General features: G+C 40.1%; 1 protein-coding gene across 1 annotated transcript; it reads right to left on the bottom strand.

The window, feature by feature from the left end:
- Positions 1–5,116: 5,116 nt before the first annotated feature.
- RBM44 (RNA binding motif protein 44) lies at positions 5,117–14,727 on the bottom strand. The gene is given in 17 exon segments (XM_026087914.1): positions 5,117–5,264; positions 5,388–5,533; positions 6,384–6,780; positions 7,116–7,189; positions 7,289–7,362; positions 8,249–8,374; positions 8,707–8,809; positions 9,095–9,167; positions 9,604–9,626; positions 9,629–9,649; positions 10,078–10,107; positions 10,231–10,417; positions 11,623–11,799; positions 13,070–13,128; positions 13,243–13,801; positions 13,803–13,861; positions 13,864–14,727. Coding segments are annotated over 17 exon segments (3,120 nt in total).
- Positions 14,728–17,557: the final 2,830 nt, after the last annotated feature.

Raw genomic sequence — 17,557 nt, 5'->3', positions numbered from 1 at the left:
GGTTTCCTCCGTGCTCCGCTCGGGGACGGCAACGGCAGATCGCTCCAAGAGGAGSGCAGAGCAATCCTTACCTCCCCCCACGTTGTCCCTCGCCCCCCTCCCGTTCAGCGCTGAGGCAAAGGGGGAAACCCTGCCTTCCCTTTCTGTTTACAGCTGCAGGCAGTGCAATTTTAGAAAGAATATATATACACACACATCATATACATACGTATTACTTTGAGGGGGAAGTCATTACTGAGCTCGTACAGCTCCACCTGCAGCCCGTCCCTTGAATTCCTGCCCAGCCCGAAGGGGCAGAGGTGCCTGCACACCATCACGGTAAAGGGTAGCTCCAGCTGCGCCCGGGTCCTGGTGGGCAGGTTGTGCTCCCCGTCAGCCCCCAAGCGACCCCAACCACATCTTGTGTTAGCATTCTCGGGGAAGAGGCTGCCTCAACAAGGAACCGCTCTGGTCAGTGTGCCGCACCTCGTTTTAGTGTTTCACACGAGCACGTTTCTGCCTTCCCACGAGGAAGGCAACAGCTCCCATGCCACAAAGCCAGCTTTAGCTACAGCATTAACAACTCCCGTTTAATTACGGAAGCAAGTCTAAGGAAGAGAAAGGGCAGCAGTTGCTATTAATAATGGGGTAGAGCAAAGTCCACAGCTGTTTTCACCTTGCTCTGAACAGGGGAAAAACCCCAGATCTGAGGCCTGAACTGCAGCTTCGAGACCAACTGTACGATACAGGCTGCCAAACACAGCACAAGGCTTTGAACGCAGCGTCCGCAACAGTTCTGCTAAGAGGCGAGGAAGGAGCTGAAACTTGAAAACACCAGAACATAAGCACAACTTTTGGAAGAAGGAATTTTAACTTTTATTTGCAGACAAGACGGACTATTTGCAGCAGCAAACGCAGCCTGGAGCGGGAACAAAGTTTAACAAGAGACCAGGGCTGGAGAGCGGCGAGGCGCTGCCTCAGCACGCAGTGCGGCAGCCCGGGCCTGGCAGTGTCAGCCAAGGGCAATTCTCCTCACCCGGCACATGCACCTCCGCTGCCTTCTCTTCCTTTGCCAGAAGAGGAGTTAAAAGCTACACTCCTCCGGTACAGTAACCGCACACACAGATGTGATTGCATCTCCCCCTCTTTGCCCCCTCCTCCTCTCCCTCTATCAGCGTATGCAACTCGAACCAAGCTTCCTGTGGGGGGCTTCCCACTATACCAGGCTACGTGACACAACAGATTTGGGCACCCATCCTCTGCTTACAGCTGTGGAAATGGATTACAAGACACACACAAAAACAAAATCCTCCAAGTCCATATTCTGAAAAAATAGTCTAGGGTAGAGCATCATCCGGAAGGAAGTATTTGGCCATCAGGCTCAGGAGGATGGTGCAGAACTGCCAAGCAAAAATGGATACAGGATCGCCCTGCTCCTGCATAACTGCTGCTGTTGTAACAAAATCCACGAGTACTGGAAACACAGAAGCCTGGTTTTCTGAAATAAAGCCTCCTCTGACTTCCTCCCTTCCCTGCCTTGTATTAAAAGGATACACGGAACTTCTGCAAACTATTCAGAATGAGATTATGCGGAAAGAATTTAAACATGTTGGCAACTTATTAAACACGTAGTACTTTGAACCATCTTACCAGCTACCCTAATGCCTAAAATTAAGAGGCGTATAAGAATTATAGAGGTTGTGTACTTCAGTGATCACTAAGCACAGAAATGTCCTTCCAGTATTAGGGAAGTCCTGTTTCACTGAAACATGCTCTTTTAATTCTATTACTCAGAGAAACCTGTTGTTGAACGCTTGAGAACAACAGGGGGAGAACAACAAAACTGGGAACAACCATTTGAGATCTGCATATACAGAAAAACACCCCCAACTGATCTTCAGGTTATTTTGTCTTGGATAAGACTGCAAATCATGCAACGATGCTACATGAATTTTCATTAAGATCCACTGAAATAAAACAGGCAAGAAACACAATGCAATCCCGGAACAAGCTAGAATACAGAATTTGCAAAAATCTTCCAAGCGAGATGATCAATTCTTCATTATCAGAAAATCACCTTAAAAACAAACAGACAAATAGAAGAAGTAGGTAAATTTAGCATGTATACACCCAAACTGAAATAAAAGGAACATCAATTTTAGTGCCCTAGAAAACCACTAAAAGCTATGACAACTTTGCTATAGAGTCTGGAGGAAGTCTGCATGTAGAAGCAGCTTCCTAGCTTCAAGAACCATGTGAAAGAAAAGGTTAGCAAGAAAATAAAGATATATAATCTTTGTGCAACAAATCATATTGACAGTTGTAAAAAAAAACTAAAATGTAAACTTTAAGTTTTAGAAATCCATTCCTAATAACCAGTTTATAGTATAAAAAACAAACCAAGTCTCTCTCCCAGTTTTATAAAATCCAGTCTTGAAACTGCTGGGAGATAAATGAACCAGTGAATACTGCCAGTGGGTGGATTTGGGCTGGACAGAATTTTGGTGACATTTAGGAGCATCTGCTAGATATCGTTCAAATACATACTTGCGAATGGACACTGTACAGACTCCCTGCATTTCTCTGTGTTGCTCAGAGTAACGTATTTTAGTCATGATTTGATGGGACAAATCTCGATAGGCAAAAAATGTCTATTTTTAGATCTTTACTATGCAGACTATTTACTTCATGGAAGATGCCCAACTGTGGACATTTAGCACTGATAAGATTTAAGGGAAACGGCCATTTTTAATACCACACCAAATAACCAGCATAACATCACAATTCTTGTTAACTGTTGACTGCCATTAGGTTTAAAAACCTCTCACCTGTTCTAATGAAGCTGCGGCTTCAAAATTAACAAATATGCAAGATCTATAAACATTTATACATCAAACTCCGGGCTAATTCAGCCAAAGGGGAAAAAACAAACAAACAAACGAGTTGGTATGATGCTTTGAGGCTGAATTTGTTATACATAAAATACTATGTAACACGGCTTGACGTAAACCAAGTATCTATAAAACCTGCGTTCCATGTTCCATCACTTTGCAAGAACATAAGGTTTCCAAGTGCTTACCATTCAAGAAAGTCTGAAGCTATACACAAACCAGAATTTCTATCAAATAACTTTGACCAGAATCATCTTTTCTTAAACATTTTACTTGCATGCTTATAGCTCTTCCATTACTCACTAATGACTTGGCTATTCAATAGCTCCCTCATTATGAAAGTAAAAATTGTTCTAGACGATCTCTCTTCAACAAAGCAAGAGACTAAAAACACTACTGTAGAAATAACTATGACTGTAAAGCACTCATACTATTTTAAAATCATTTGACAAGCGCAACGCATTCGAAAGCTATTAAAATCTTACTAATGGAAAATACTTTGAAGTATAAGTTTTTTTGATGAGTTTATGTCTGTATTTGCAATCCTGTGGAAGTGAACCAGTAGATCACTATTAAGACTTCTTTTAAACATTGTTTTGATTCCTAAGAAGCCTCATCTTACAAGGTATGTAAATGCCAAACTAACAAATGTGTGTTACATTAGTCATTTCCAGAKGAACTCAGCCAAACACACATACTGGTTGGGAGTCTTTCACCCTCACCATCGCTATAGGATTTTAAATCCAGCATGAGATTATACCTCCTATCAAATGTCTCTGTATTCAGCACTTCATCTAACTTCAGCCTTTCTGAAGGACGTCTCTGATCACCGATACTCCTTCCTCGAGCAAGGACTGGGGTGAATTAAYGGCCAAGAATGGCCTATAAGCATCTATTTGTATCATTAACGCATCTGTGGAAGCGCTTCCACTCCAGGCTTCTATTTCATGTGATTGGGCAGGATCTACTTCTATTACAGCTCTAGTATTTAATGCACAGAAGGTTCTGTTCAAGTTAAGGCTCTGTTGTGGTCTACTTATACACTGTCACATGTATATAAACACCCGACCTGCAGAATTTAGTCTGATAAGCAACACACAAAGCGTGGTAAAGATCCTTACACTTGTCCAGCTATCAGCATAAATACTACTGGTCTTGTAATTTAATCAGTCAGGCAATCCCTCCTCTTCTCCCATGCTGGCACTGGTGCTCATCTGACTTCTCACCAAAACAACTCAACTCCTTGAACTGACAAAAGATTAACTCAAGGGGGAAGGAAGGAAAAAAAACACCGCCACCACCACCAACAAAAAAACCCCCCAAAGACAACCCTCCCCAAACCCCATAGGCCTACTAAGCTTAGGCTCTTGCCAGCTATGCAATCCCACCACCACCCTTGCTCTCTAGCTCTAGTGATCATCCAACCCTTCAACAACTCAATCTGGCTGGCTACGCCAGCAGAGAACTACTCGTGTTGGCTAGACTCATCTTCTGGGAGAGGAAGCAGGACCTCTCCTTCCAGTAGAGGCCAACTGGTGTGTCAGCGTAGCCTACCTCATGTAGCCACACCTGTAGCTGCAACCTATTATTTTGGGGATTGAGGTAATGGAATGCACTTGTCTCTTCTCTAGCATGTTTGGCTTGCTGCAGCTTCCAGCAACAGCCACTGCTGGGCCGTCATGCAAGATTTCTAGGCAACCCAGCAGAAGAAAGGAAAGAAGTACCTACCAAGTCCTTTAATATGAAAAATACCATAAGAGACATACAATCCTACTTTATTACATTTCTAGTCTGGAACTGACAATCCCATATATCAGACAATTTTTTTTCTTTTTCTAATCAAAACTGAGCCTCTTCTAGGATTTCTTTATGAAATGCTATGACAAGAACTGGCCATTAGATGTCACCTTTGTCCAGAATATTTATGAACAAGTAGTCCAGTTTCAGTGCTGTTAAAACAGTTCTCCCCTGCTAATCAATACAAGAGTTTGCATAATAAAAGCCTCAGTATGCCGAGTTTCATAAAAAGCGCTTTATACTGGACAGAGCTAGCAACCGATTTGTTTATGGATTGTTCTGCAAAACTGTTAACGATCCTCAAAAATCCTTCAGTGGATTAACTCAGTTACTCCTGCACGTGCAAAGCTTTATACTAAGTTACTCACTCATCTAGTCAGGCTATACAGCTAAACAAATCAATGTGTTTTCGTATCAACATATTCAACATAGCAGGCTAGAATACTCACTTATTTACATTCCTTTTCCCCCCCACGCTTGGGCACGGATTTCCTTAGAATGAGAGAGGTCCTCCTCACAATAGTGTTTATGGACAAGCCACTGAGGATACCTTTATTGTTTGTTCTCACCTCCAGCAGAGCATCTATAATTTTCTCCCTATGTGAATAATAGAAATAACTGTTACATCACATCTTCTGCAATACATTTAGCTCAACTCAGCAACCATGAATACTGGATCGATCACAAATCAGGGAAGAAATAAAATCTGACCACTCTTACCTACTATGCTCTGGATGAATTTCTTGAAGTTTCTTCATTAATTTGGTAAAGCTGTTCAAGTTCAGCGTATTAGGAGGAATAAAGGTATCAGATGGATCAGGGAAGAAATGAGCAGATGATTTCTGCAGAGAATTCTCTCCAGTATCCTAGAAACGCATCAAAATAATCAAAAAGTGAATGGGTTAAATATTGTACAGAAATGTGGCATACCCTTACTACTTATAAATGTTCCTGTTATGGTAAAAGCAAAGCAACAGACATAAATACAGATTCAGATCAATAAGTGGTTGTGCTAAGACCAGTTATATTTTCAGAACTGTAAATTAGAAATAGAACAACTATGTGTATTTATGTGTAACTGACAGATCAATACAAGACAGAATACATCTACTGCACGGAGGATATAATAATATTGTCATCCCTGCTACATTAGATCAGATCTAAACCATATTTCCTAGAGAACTAGAACTTTAAAGTTAAAACCAAAAAGTAGCATATTCATATAGCTTATTAGAGCAACAACAGCAATTTTAAGTTTTGCCTTATCTATCAAGAACAAACCTAAGTGAATACAATATGTATTTATATAAAGGATACTGTTTTAAGATTTGTATTTAAAACAAGAGTTTCCCCTTCAACATCTCAGAATCTTTCTTGGATGAAGTCACAAGACATTCACTTATAACACTTGTTTGTATGTGAAACTAAAGGAAAAAAAAAAAAAGGCAAGAAGAAAAATCCAGTACGAACGCCTAGGTTCCTGACTGGCTTACAACTAAGAAGGAGAGAACATTACAACCTGATGCAGGAGCAAAGGAATGGTGCTCTCACTCTTCCRCAGTAGGCCAGAAATTTATTACTGACCCTTAACATGCTTTCCTAACCTAACATCACTCCAACATACGTTAAATATAACATCTTAAGGAACAAGAAGTTGCTTCAAGTTTTAAGGCTCTTAATCTGCTACATAAAGGAGCCTTAGTAATAATCATTTACCTGTTGATTAACTCCAATCAAACAATGTTCTGAGCCTTCAGTAGGTGATTTCAGATCAAGGCAGTTCATTTTTGAAGGGACTTGTGTAGCATGAGTAATTTCTGAAGAAGTTGGGGGAAGGAGAAGCACTTTCTCAGCAGCAGAGGTGGCAGCAGATGCTTTCACAGAATTGGAAGCTGAAGTGAATGTTTTGTCTTGAACATTTTTTTGAGAGTTATTAATGGATTGGATTTCATACCAAAGCTTATTCGAAAGGTTCTGAGAAACTGAAGATCTGATCTCTGACGCGTTTTTTACAAGTTCAACACTTACTGTCTTTCCTTTTATTTCTTTCCTATTCATTTCTTCTGCAGCTAACTTTGCTTTATTAGCCTCTTTAAAGCAAAGAAATGCGTATCTAAGATGTAAAAATCAAAAAAAAAACTTTAGGTAAAACATCTGAAGTTACTATAAAACATTGATAAGAGCGTTGATATTATTGATAGGAACACATCATGGTTCTCATCTTTTGAATATTAACTGGTATCTTTCAATTAAACTTCAACAGAGTATTTCAGACTGCATAATTTCCAGCTGTCTGGAATTACAAATGTCTGTCAAATAACCTGTTATCTACATGGCTTACTGAAGCAAAACAAAAACAAATTAATGCACAACTCCCTCCTCTCTCCCATGATTCACTTATTTTGACAGCAAAAAAATCTGAAAGAAATAAGACATCTATTAATATACCTGTAGTTAGCAGAATCCGCACAGATAAGAATGTCAGAAGCCTGATACTTCTGGAAATGTGATCTTAAATCATCCTACAACATATAAGCATATTTTGGTTGTGAAGCAGAGCATAAAATAATTCACAAGATATTCATATTGTGGTCATAATGTGTGTTTAAGAACAAGTGTACCTCTGACACCGAAGAACTTAAGCCTCCAACAAGAATAAAAAACCACTCATTTGCACTCTCCATTATCTTCACTTCTGAAAATAAACGTAAGAAAACTACGTGTTACTGACTACTCCCGTTTCAGTTCAAGCTAATGTCTTCTCTGTAAATTTTGGAAAACAGGTAGATAGAAAATCTCTAAAAAACTAAATGAATGAACAGTATTTTTAACAGAAAAAGTAGTGCCATGAGAAGTGGAACTGTTCATCTTCTAAAATCTCTTTCCCATGTGCATTTCCTGATGTCTGATAAAGAATCATCTGCTTTTTTTTTTTTTTTTTTTTAAGCTTTCTCTTCAGTGTGGGTCTTTCAGCCATACAGTTTCACATAACTTGCTGGAAAGTGTCTTTAAATACACTTCTTTTAAAACAGTGTCTAGAAAACAATGTATTCAGGAGTTTCGGAAGGGAAGGAGAATTACAAACGTTTCTTCCACATGCTGTAGAAGAGGTCAGCACTCTAGCTACAATCAGAGAAGACACTGGTTTGAATTTACTGGTGCCAGCTCTGAAGCACGATTAGGGTATTGAGAACCCCCACCGTGGAGCACGCACAGTCTCGGATTTCAACATACTTGGACTTCTAACCATGTCCATCACAAGGACCTGGATCTCAGAAACACGGACCATTCCCAACTAACTCTTGGAAGTCAGAAGAAGCAGAAAGAACAGGAACAGAGAAAAGATTTCCAGCTGCATGACTGGCTCTACTTTTACAAAATTCAAATTAACCCATGTAGGTAAAGTTTTCAAGGAAAAAAGTGGATGAAAAGATTTTATTATCTGTACAAGCACTCAATGCAAGTAAATGCAAAACAAAGTCTAAAAACCTAGCCAGCATTTTTTCCAGGTTTTCTTATGTTTTAGAAGGAACGCAGAATATTCAAATAATAAATACCATTATTAAAGCATTTGAACTCACCTTTTGAATCATCTGCGTCTTGTTTTTCTTGTTGCTTTTCATCAAATGTTACTGAAAAATCTGTTGCTGTCAATTTCTCTTTAGCATCAAACCAATATTCATTCACTTCTTCATTTTTTCTGCAGTCTTGAATTAAAATAAATTTCATCGTGTTAAAATTCAAGCCGTGGTATCTGATATGAATCAGTATTGAATCTCTGCTTTGTGTATTTAAGAAGATTCCAGCTACTACATAGTTTGCAACTACATGATGCAGAGGCGACACATATTAGTTCTCATTTCTGATTTAAGTCACATGAAGTTTTTTCAATAAACTATGTTATAAGGCTTATGTAAAATTAAGCATTCCATCAGAGAAAGGACACTAGAGCATCATATATATGTTTTATTCACAGTTCTTTTTTCAACAGCTTAGCTAACATGTAATACAGTATTTGGATTAGAGGTAGCCAGCTTACCATATTCCACATCCTGATCTTTATGGTGGTCTTCAAATGTCTTGGAAGAAGTACAGTGTCTAGGCTGACCGCCATCAGTTGAACATACTGCCTGCGGCTTGTCCTACAAACATGTTTCAGTTATAGCACTGGCACTTACATATCGTTTTTCTAAATTTCAGAATATTTTAAGAAGTTAACCTACACATCTTGTTCAAGAACTCCCACCTTATTTTATTTTGAAAGGCCGATTAAAATTCTGGTCATACCAGATGCATTTGCTATTACTGACAGACAATTCTAGCTTGAATTACGAAGAGTGCGATTGTATTTGCATACACCTATCTAAAAGTAGGCTATTCTTAACAAGGTCAGTGTCTATGAAAGTCAGTAATGAAGAAGTCCCTACCACATTGACAGAAGTTTTCATTTCTTGCAGTTTTGGTTCTTCAAAGTTCGTTTTTCTTGCACCTAAAGTGGAACTGAAAAAGATCCAAGAATTTAATACAAAATATGGCACAGTAATTTTTAATTCTACAATGACACTGACTACTCTGTAGTATTGTTTTAAATATATCTAGTTACAGAATAACGGGAAAAGCCCACAGTAAAATACATTGCATGTGCTTAATAAAAAAACTTTAATTCTCTTTTGAAGCTAAGATTTATGTTGTATTTTGTAATAGCATTGGCTGCAACCTGAAACTTAAAACAATGTTCTATGTTTACATTAAATTGTTCTTCCTTTATATTTAGATGACTTTCTGCATGATATTTCAAGGTACCTTATCACAATTTGAATTCTCTATGCAGTTTTTGATTTATTTAGAAATACTTAACAAGAAATTCAGAAAAGACCTGTAGCTGTTTACCTGACGCAGTACTAACTTATTACTTTTTTTTTACATAACTATTTACATAAAGTAATTGGTCATGATTCTTGAGCACATGCAATACCATATGTCTGCTTGAAGTTATTTTTCTATCATTCTTCACAACTGAAAGATAATCTTGGCAATATTGCTGCTTATACACTTAAAAAAAAGCACAGAAAAACTTTATCTGCAGAGATATTAAGATAGATATCATAGATTAGATGTTAGAGAAAGGTTTTAGGACTGAAAGTAACAGAGGGGCAAAGCAAGCTGTAAATTGGAAACATCTGCTGTAAAGACAATAAAAATACAACTCCATAGTTCACATATCAGAATGCTACAGAGCAAAACTTTTCTTAAAAATAAAATCACTGTGCCCAAAATACCATGCTAGTCTTTCAGCCGAACAGTTTGGAGCAACGAGATACGGTCTGAAATAAAAAACTCAAGTTTAACATCTTTTACACTCGTATCTCATTTATTTTTAACTATAATATATAACATACATCAGAACTACTTACTCATAACACAGATCCCCTCTGTACACCTGTCAAAAAAGAAAAGATTTGCCTTAACCTTCTGAAGAAAGTAATTCATATTTAAAACAAAAAGTAATTTAAAAATTACCTTGCATGGGATATATGAAGAAAAGCCTGGGAACAAAAATTACCTTGCATGGGATATATGAAGAAAAGCCTGGGAACAACTTTGTCTCAACTGACAGAGGGGGAAGTGCATTTAATGGTATGCCCATTTCTATTTTCTTTTTCATACTCTCATAGTTCTTTCCTAGCTCTTCCAAAACCAACAGGAGAGATGAATTCAGCTCAGCGTTAGCAAAACCATTTTTATTACATCTGTTAAAATATGTACAAGAAAAAGAGATCAACTTAGTAAGACATTTTATTTACTTTATTGCTTCCAGAATTATCCAAACATTTTGCAGTGCTTCAAGATTTTTTTTAAATGGGTATCAATATTCCTGTTCGTATTCACAAATATTAACTTCAGATGTTGTCTTCTTTTTTGACCTGTATTTCTAACATTCTGTGGACTCTACCATGAAGAAGTTCATTAATGAGTTATGTATGTCTGTGCAAGAGCCTGATTCTTCCAGCACCTGGAAGAAGCTTGAACTACTTTCCCCCTCCTCCCTAGAACAGAGTAAGCACTACAATTTGCTCAGATGCAATAAGCAAAACACTTTCAAAACTCTTAAATTTTGCAAATTTTGGAAGACCATTAGCACACTCCTAACACGCACATTCATTCTTTGGAGCCACACTCCATTTCACAGTCTTACTACATGCCTTCTTAAACACTCTGCTGAACATTTGCTATGGAGCAGACCCCAAGATACTGATTTTCTGGATTAGTTAGCATACTTGTTTCATTTATCTCTAAAACACTGTTCGAAACAATGCTAGCTGCTTCTCAAAAGAGGTACCCCAAAAGAGAGAAACGTGATTAGCAACTATCTGCCAGAATTTTTCTGTTTGCCATTCKCCAAGCGATACTCTAAGGCAGAGTGGAACGATGGAGAAAGATACAGTGCAAAAGCTGGTGGCAGCTTTCAGCGCTCAGCAGCGCAGGAAGCATTTAGCCTCAGGAACTCTTGGCTGAATTCCAGTTTGTTACATGGCGTATACGTTAGCAGTCTTCAATCACCGTTCCCTTCCTGCCTCTTCTCTTACCAGTTCTGCACCACTTGTATAGAGATGGAGAACTGGGAGGAGAGGAGGGAGAARGACATCTACTCCATTCCTGCATGGATTCTCTGTACTATTCCTTTTGTACTTTTCCTCCTGTACTGAAAGACATTCCTGGAAACAGAACTATTTTTGTTGGGCCTGTGCATGTCTGTCTTAAAGCAACTACACGATACAGAAAGTTTTAAGCTAAAAATAAGACTCAGCAGTTATGTGAATGTGGACTGTTTGGATAACAATCCTAACTACACACATGATTATCAGCTATGCACAGAGTAGAAGAGTAATACTTAACACTTAAATGAAATTAATAACTTGGTTAAAAGACATTAAAAGGACATTAAAGTACATACCTAATAAAACATTTTTCTTCCTCCATAATCAGTTTGTAAATCTTCAAGCAGTGATGGCAACACATCCGATAATGAATGTTCAGAAGCTGCAAATCTGCTTCAATAGCTCTGTGCAGTATTTTTCTGCAGCAGCTTGATGCAGAGCTCTTCACAGGTTTTTTATCAAGGTGTAGGGGCCTTGAAAGCAATAATAATTATAATCTTGAAGCACTGGAATCAATTTAAGTTATATTCTGAAACAGTAGCTTTCCAGAAGCTATTTCTGATATGTTTCAAGGAAAAAAAGAATACTCTGATCTACTAGTCAGAAAAAAACAAGTGTTTTACAATAGCTAATGGAACACCTTTCGCATTAAAATCAGCTTTAACTAAGAGGCAGAAAGTACACTAGCACTGTAATTATTTTTACGGGAAAAGTGTGATCCTAAGAACAAAAAGAAACTTAGCAACTCTGCTGATCTACAGATGTATTTATTATTATTATTTTTTTTAGAAGTCACAAAATAATTTAGATTGAAAGGGACTTCCGGAGGTTTCCCATCCAAACTTCTGTTCGGAACAGGGCTAACTTCCAAATTAGCTCAGGGTCTCACCCAGCTGAGTTTTCCTTATCTCAGGAAAGGCGACTCTACAACCTCTCTGGGCAATGCGTTCCAATGCTTTACTACTCCCACTGTGGAAACTTTTTCTTATACCCAGTCAGAATTTCCCTGACTGTAACTGCTGCCTCCTGTCCTCCCACAGCGCACCTCTGCAAAGGATCTGACTCCATCTCCTCTATAACCCACCACCAGGTAGCTAAAGACTGCAACTAGCTCTCCCACCTCCCCAGCATTCCCTTCTCCAGGCTGAACAAACGCAGCTCCCTCAACCTTTCCTCGTCCATCACGCGCTCCAGCTCTCCCAGTCACCTCAGCAGCTCTCCACTGGGATTTCTTCAGTTTACCAATTTTTCTTGTATTAAAAGGCCCGAGACTGGAGACAGTTTTCCAGCTGCAGCCTCATGAGCGCCAAACTGCGATGAATAATCGCTTCACTCGATCTGCTGGCTGCACTCCTGCTGATGCAGCCCAGCGTGCGGCTTCCTTCCTCACCATACGGGCACACTGTTGACTTACGCTCAACTTTTCGTTCAGCGGGACGCCACGTCCTCTTCTGCAAAGCTGCTTCTCGGCCAGCTGGCACCCTGCAGCCTGTATTGTTTGCGGCATGGAGTCATTCCACTCCTGCTGCAGGATCCATTTGTCTTTGTCGAACTTCATGAGGTCTCTACCAGCTCATTCTTCTGCTTTGTCCAGGTCCTCCGAAAGGCAGCCCTACCCACCAGCACACGAGCTGCTCCCCAGCAATCTTCTAGATCAGTTTTGCTAAGTCACAAACAGCTTTTCAACAGTAAAAATCCTATTAAATATCTACCATTCTGAAACAAGAACAATTTGTGACCCACCTGTCAGCGCTTATCTTTAAATCACTGCTACACAGCTCATTTTGTGATTTCCACAGATCCTAGACAATATCATTAAAAAAAACAGTTACAAATCAACATTCATATAGACAAATTCTAAGCAACTTGGGGGGAGGGAAGCTTTATACATCAAAATTATTATTTTTTAAAGTTACCTGAATTTGTGAACTTTCAGCTGTTGCAGTATTGCCATCTAAATATTTTTCCAATATGTCAGTAAACTGTGACCAAATTTCTTCTGTACTACCAGATACAAACGACCAGTCGGTATTGCAAGCAACATCTGCACAGCTTTCACGGCGCCATTCCACAGGTCTGGATTTGTTCATCATCGTTATCTCTGTATTAATAGCCCTGGATACCAGACAAGCCTGGGCACTGGTAGCTCTACTTGTTGTAAAGCAAGCTCTAAAATCAGAACTTGCATCAACGGTCTGGTTAACGGTAACTTTAGAGTCACTGGTAACATTATTCAAGGTTGCTTGACACTCCAGTTCCAGGTTCAGATAGCTGGTGTTCCCACCAGCTTTATCTACAACTTCCAGCCCAAACAAGGGATTCTCTCTAGAGTGAATTTCAGGGACTGGACACTGGGTTTTGACATCCTTCCGAGCGCAGCCAGCACAGCCGGTACCAAGTGCACACGCAACGGATCCATCACATCTGTAACAATTAGTCTCCCCTGCACTTTTGCAAAATTCCGTGGCTACTGCCGGGGACCTTTCCCTTGCTGAAAATGAAGGATTCTCTCGCTTCACGGAGATGCTGGGAATGTGTCTATCATTCTTTTTGACTGGTTTTTCATTTACAGCCATTTTGGTTGACTGTGTGCCATCAATCAAAGGATTGTCTTCCACCTTTTCATTTTCTGAACTGTCATGTATAAATGCATTTGGACAAACCTCTTCTTTACTCCCACAAGTATGACTTTCAAGTGCACTTTCATAAAGAACACTATGATACTCTGTTTGTTCTTCTTCATGATCACAACTCACGTCTTCGTAAGCTGGCAGAGACAGACAGTCCTCAAGCACTTGGTGAATTTCTGGTGCAGCTGCGTCTATGCAGAGCTGATCACTTATGCAATATTTACAGATAGGAGAACAATCTTCTAATAGGCTAACAAGATTTTGCTCCTCTGTGGCTCCATTCCCTGGAACTTCATGAACTGGATCTACTAACTTTAAAGTTTTGATTCCTACAGTTTTCATTTGCTTACAGAACTCACTTGAGCTATTTCTATCACAATAATCTTGCTCATCAGCACTGAGATATTCCAGCTGTGAATCTTCACCTAAATCACTTTGTCTGTAACCTTCGCTAACCCTGCAAATAAAACGCATATCATTGCATGCCCTTCCCAACATACCAGCTTCTTTCTCGCTTTCATCTCCACATGCACAGCAAATCGTCGTTCTCTCTTTATTATACATTTCAATATCTGCATCTGAAGATGAACTTAAATAAGGTAAACTTTCCTCTGACGACTTTAATTCTGAGGCATTTATGGAACATGCCTGGTCAAAACCAGAATGGTTAACTTCTGCTGCAAGGTCTCTGACGAGAGCATGCTCATCTTCCTCAGAATAAGACAGAAGCCCTGTTTTGCTTTTAACGCTGCTGTTCTTTTCCAGTTCCATGGTGTAAATACTTATGTATTCCTCAGAAGTAATCCACTCAAAAAACTTCTCCCAGCTCAATTCCACCGTAACCTCTCAAAGTCACCTGCGGGTCTTTTCCTATCGTTTTTTCACCTTAATACAAATAAGAGAAGTTCAAGTTACTCTATCATGTACAAAAGCACATTACTGTCTAAAAATACTTAATTTAACAGAAAGTATCTTATGATAAGCTACTGTATTCTAGTATAGAAGCTAGGAATTACATGGTATGCTCTCAAAAAAAAGTCTAAGAGCTCAAGTAAGCCTCTTAGAGAGTTTGCCATTCTTTCACAATTGATTTTAATTAACTGAGTAAAAGTGTCCTCAGAGACCAACCAATTCTATTTTCTTAAACTCTTGGGCAAAGTTTCCATCCTCTTAACGTTAGAGTATTTCTTGGCTGAATCATCAGAATCACAGTTGATACACAGCAAACTATTTATGTTGTACACTGATTTCCTGACAGCACACAAGTTGTTTTGATGCATATAACAACTCTGAAAGTCAGGATGCTGATGTTATTCTGGATTCAGTGACCACAAACTGACCAAATCCCTGGTCTCTCTGAATTCCGTCAAACTGCGCTTCATTTGTGATTTTATACTTGGACTATAAGTAGYTCCACAGCCAGTGTGTCTACTGGAGGGAACATCCTCCAGTCAAGTAGTTTTTAAATTTATATGGCTTCTGAAGTGGTCAACTTAGAGCTCTGTGCCCCCCAAGAGCTAAAAGCCCTCCAGGTTCCGGATGGAAAAAAAAAAAGAAAAAGAAAGAAAAAAGAAAAAAAAAGGAAAGCATATTTTTTATAATTCTGAAGAAACAAGCAGATATGGTTATTAAGCATGGAACTTGAGAAAACCTAAGAATCTTTACAGCTGGAAAGCGTAAGACATCRGGGAAAACATGAAGATGATTTCTTGCATCACAGCACTTCTTCTAGCAGCAAAAGAAAGCTGACAGTACACCAAAACTTTTCTTTGCTCTAGGCTTGCAACACAACTAGTTAAAGGCTTATAGCAACCACGAATGAAAAACAGAGAAAAAGCATATGGGGATGGAGGCTTTGTCTAACTTATTCCTTATAAATGGCTGCCCGTTCTTTGTCTTCACAAAGAGCYTGCAACGAAGAAAAGGATATATATAGATGTTAGGCATATTTCTCTCAGTTAGGCATATTTTTAGACTATTTAAATGAAACTTAACAATTTTATATTATAGCCACTGGTCTCTAATGCGTTTACAATCTAGTGTAATGCACAGCAAAATACAGTCTCATCTGTAACTTCTTCCTCTCTAAGGACAGGCAGACCAACTAACTGGCCCTTACGCTGAGTTTCAAATTCCCCTAAAGAAACCTCCTAAGACACCTGCTCATGCTCCCAAGCTAATTTCCAACTTGATTAAACACAGCCAATAAGGAACCGAGTGAAGCACTGAAGCGAGACACAGCCTAGTAGCGGCAACATGGAGTAAGAGGACAGAGTGGAGAACGAATCCTGCTTCTTGGTCACTGCGCTGGGATTAAAACAAGCTGTGAGAGTTCTGCCCATTCCACACCCAGGCCCAGGCCTCATACCCACACCATAAGTTTGAAGAACTGACTTTAGGATATCACTCCCTCAAGGAAGAAATCTCTCAGATTTGCATCAACATATGCTCCTCTACTAAGAATCATCTTAAAATATCATTTTACATCACTTAATAGACATAATTTACACCATTGAACAAAACCATTAATARAAACTAGAGAGTGCCCCCAAAAACCTCTATCACGATTTACTTGCTTATAAGCTTCTGCAAAGCAGTTATTTGTTTCAAAAATGTTAGCTCCCTTATCACGCTAACTTCACCTAATTCTGATAACAGAAGTTTTGAGTAAATCAGTCTATGAAATTAATAGTCCTGCTGTAATGCTGACAAAACACTCTTTAGCTGTCTGCCCATATATAGGTTGCAAGTTATCGCACATAAGTGATTTTTGTCACTTTATCCTTAAGCACAGATGAAGGAACAAGAAGTAAAATAGTTTTATATATGTTCCTACATACATAACGATAACCTGAGTCAGTCAGAGCCCATACATCCTGCCTGTGATGAATATCAGCAGCTGATGCCTAGAGAACACATACAGAGATGAAGCAAGCGAGGAACGCTTTTGCTAGTGTACGTTTCCACCTTTGAAAATATCACAACTCGTAATTCAAAACAATGCTGCTAGTTGCTACTAAAGACATGGTGAAGTGCTTGACAAAAACCAAGTCAGGAAAAAAGGGCAGTGATGGAGGAACACAGCTTCCACTCGGCACCCGCTGTGCAGAGAGCCAGCGCCAGCTTCGCCACGAGAGAGGAAGGGATGGAAGGAGGGAAGCCCCGAAAGCAGCCCAGTGCCTTGCTGCCCGAAGGGGGACAACCATGCGGTTAACCACACCTCGCGGCGCTCTCCCGAGCCCCACCACCCACCCCGCTCCCCCAGGCAACACCCCCGTACCACAGCATAGCCCCCGGCTGCCGGCCGACAACCCCCGCCCAGCGTCGAGCCCCGCCGCCGGCCTCACCTCAGCGCCTCAGGAGCTCGCCGCGCCCAGGAGACAACAGCCCCGCCCCCGCGGCGGCGCAGCACGCGCCCAACGGCCACCAACCGCCGCCTCCAGCCCATTGGCCGCGCCGGGAGCTTCGGAGCGCCTGATTGGCCAGCGAGGAAGCCTGCGCCGCGTGCCGGGAGGCTCCCAGCCGCGGCGGCCGTTAGCGCCCGGGCGAGCTGCGCGCGCGTGCTCAGAAGCGGCTTTGCCGCGTTTTTCGGCGCCCTCGT

The sequence above is a fragment of the Apteryx rowi genome, unplaced genomic scaffold (genome assembly GCF_003343035.1).
Source record: "Apteryx rowi isolate R43461 unplaced genomic scaffold, aptRow1 scaffold_12, whole genome shotgun sequence".
Taxonomy (NCBI): domain Eukaryota; kingdom Metazoa; phylum Chordata; class Aves; order Apterygiformes; family Apterygidae; genus Apteryx; species Apteryx rowi.
This window is presented reverse-complemented; position numbering and strand designations above follow the sequence as displayed.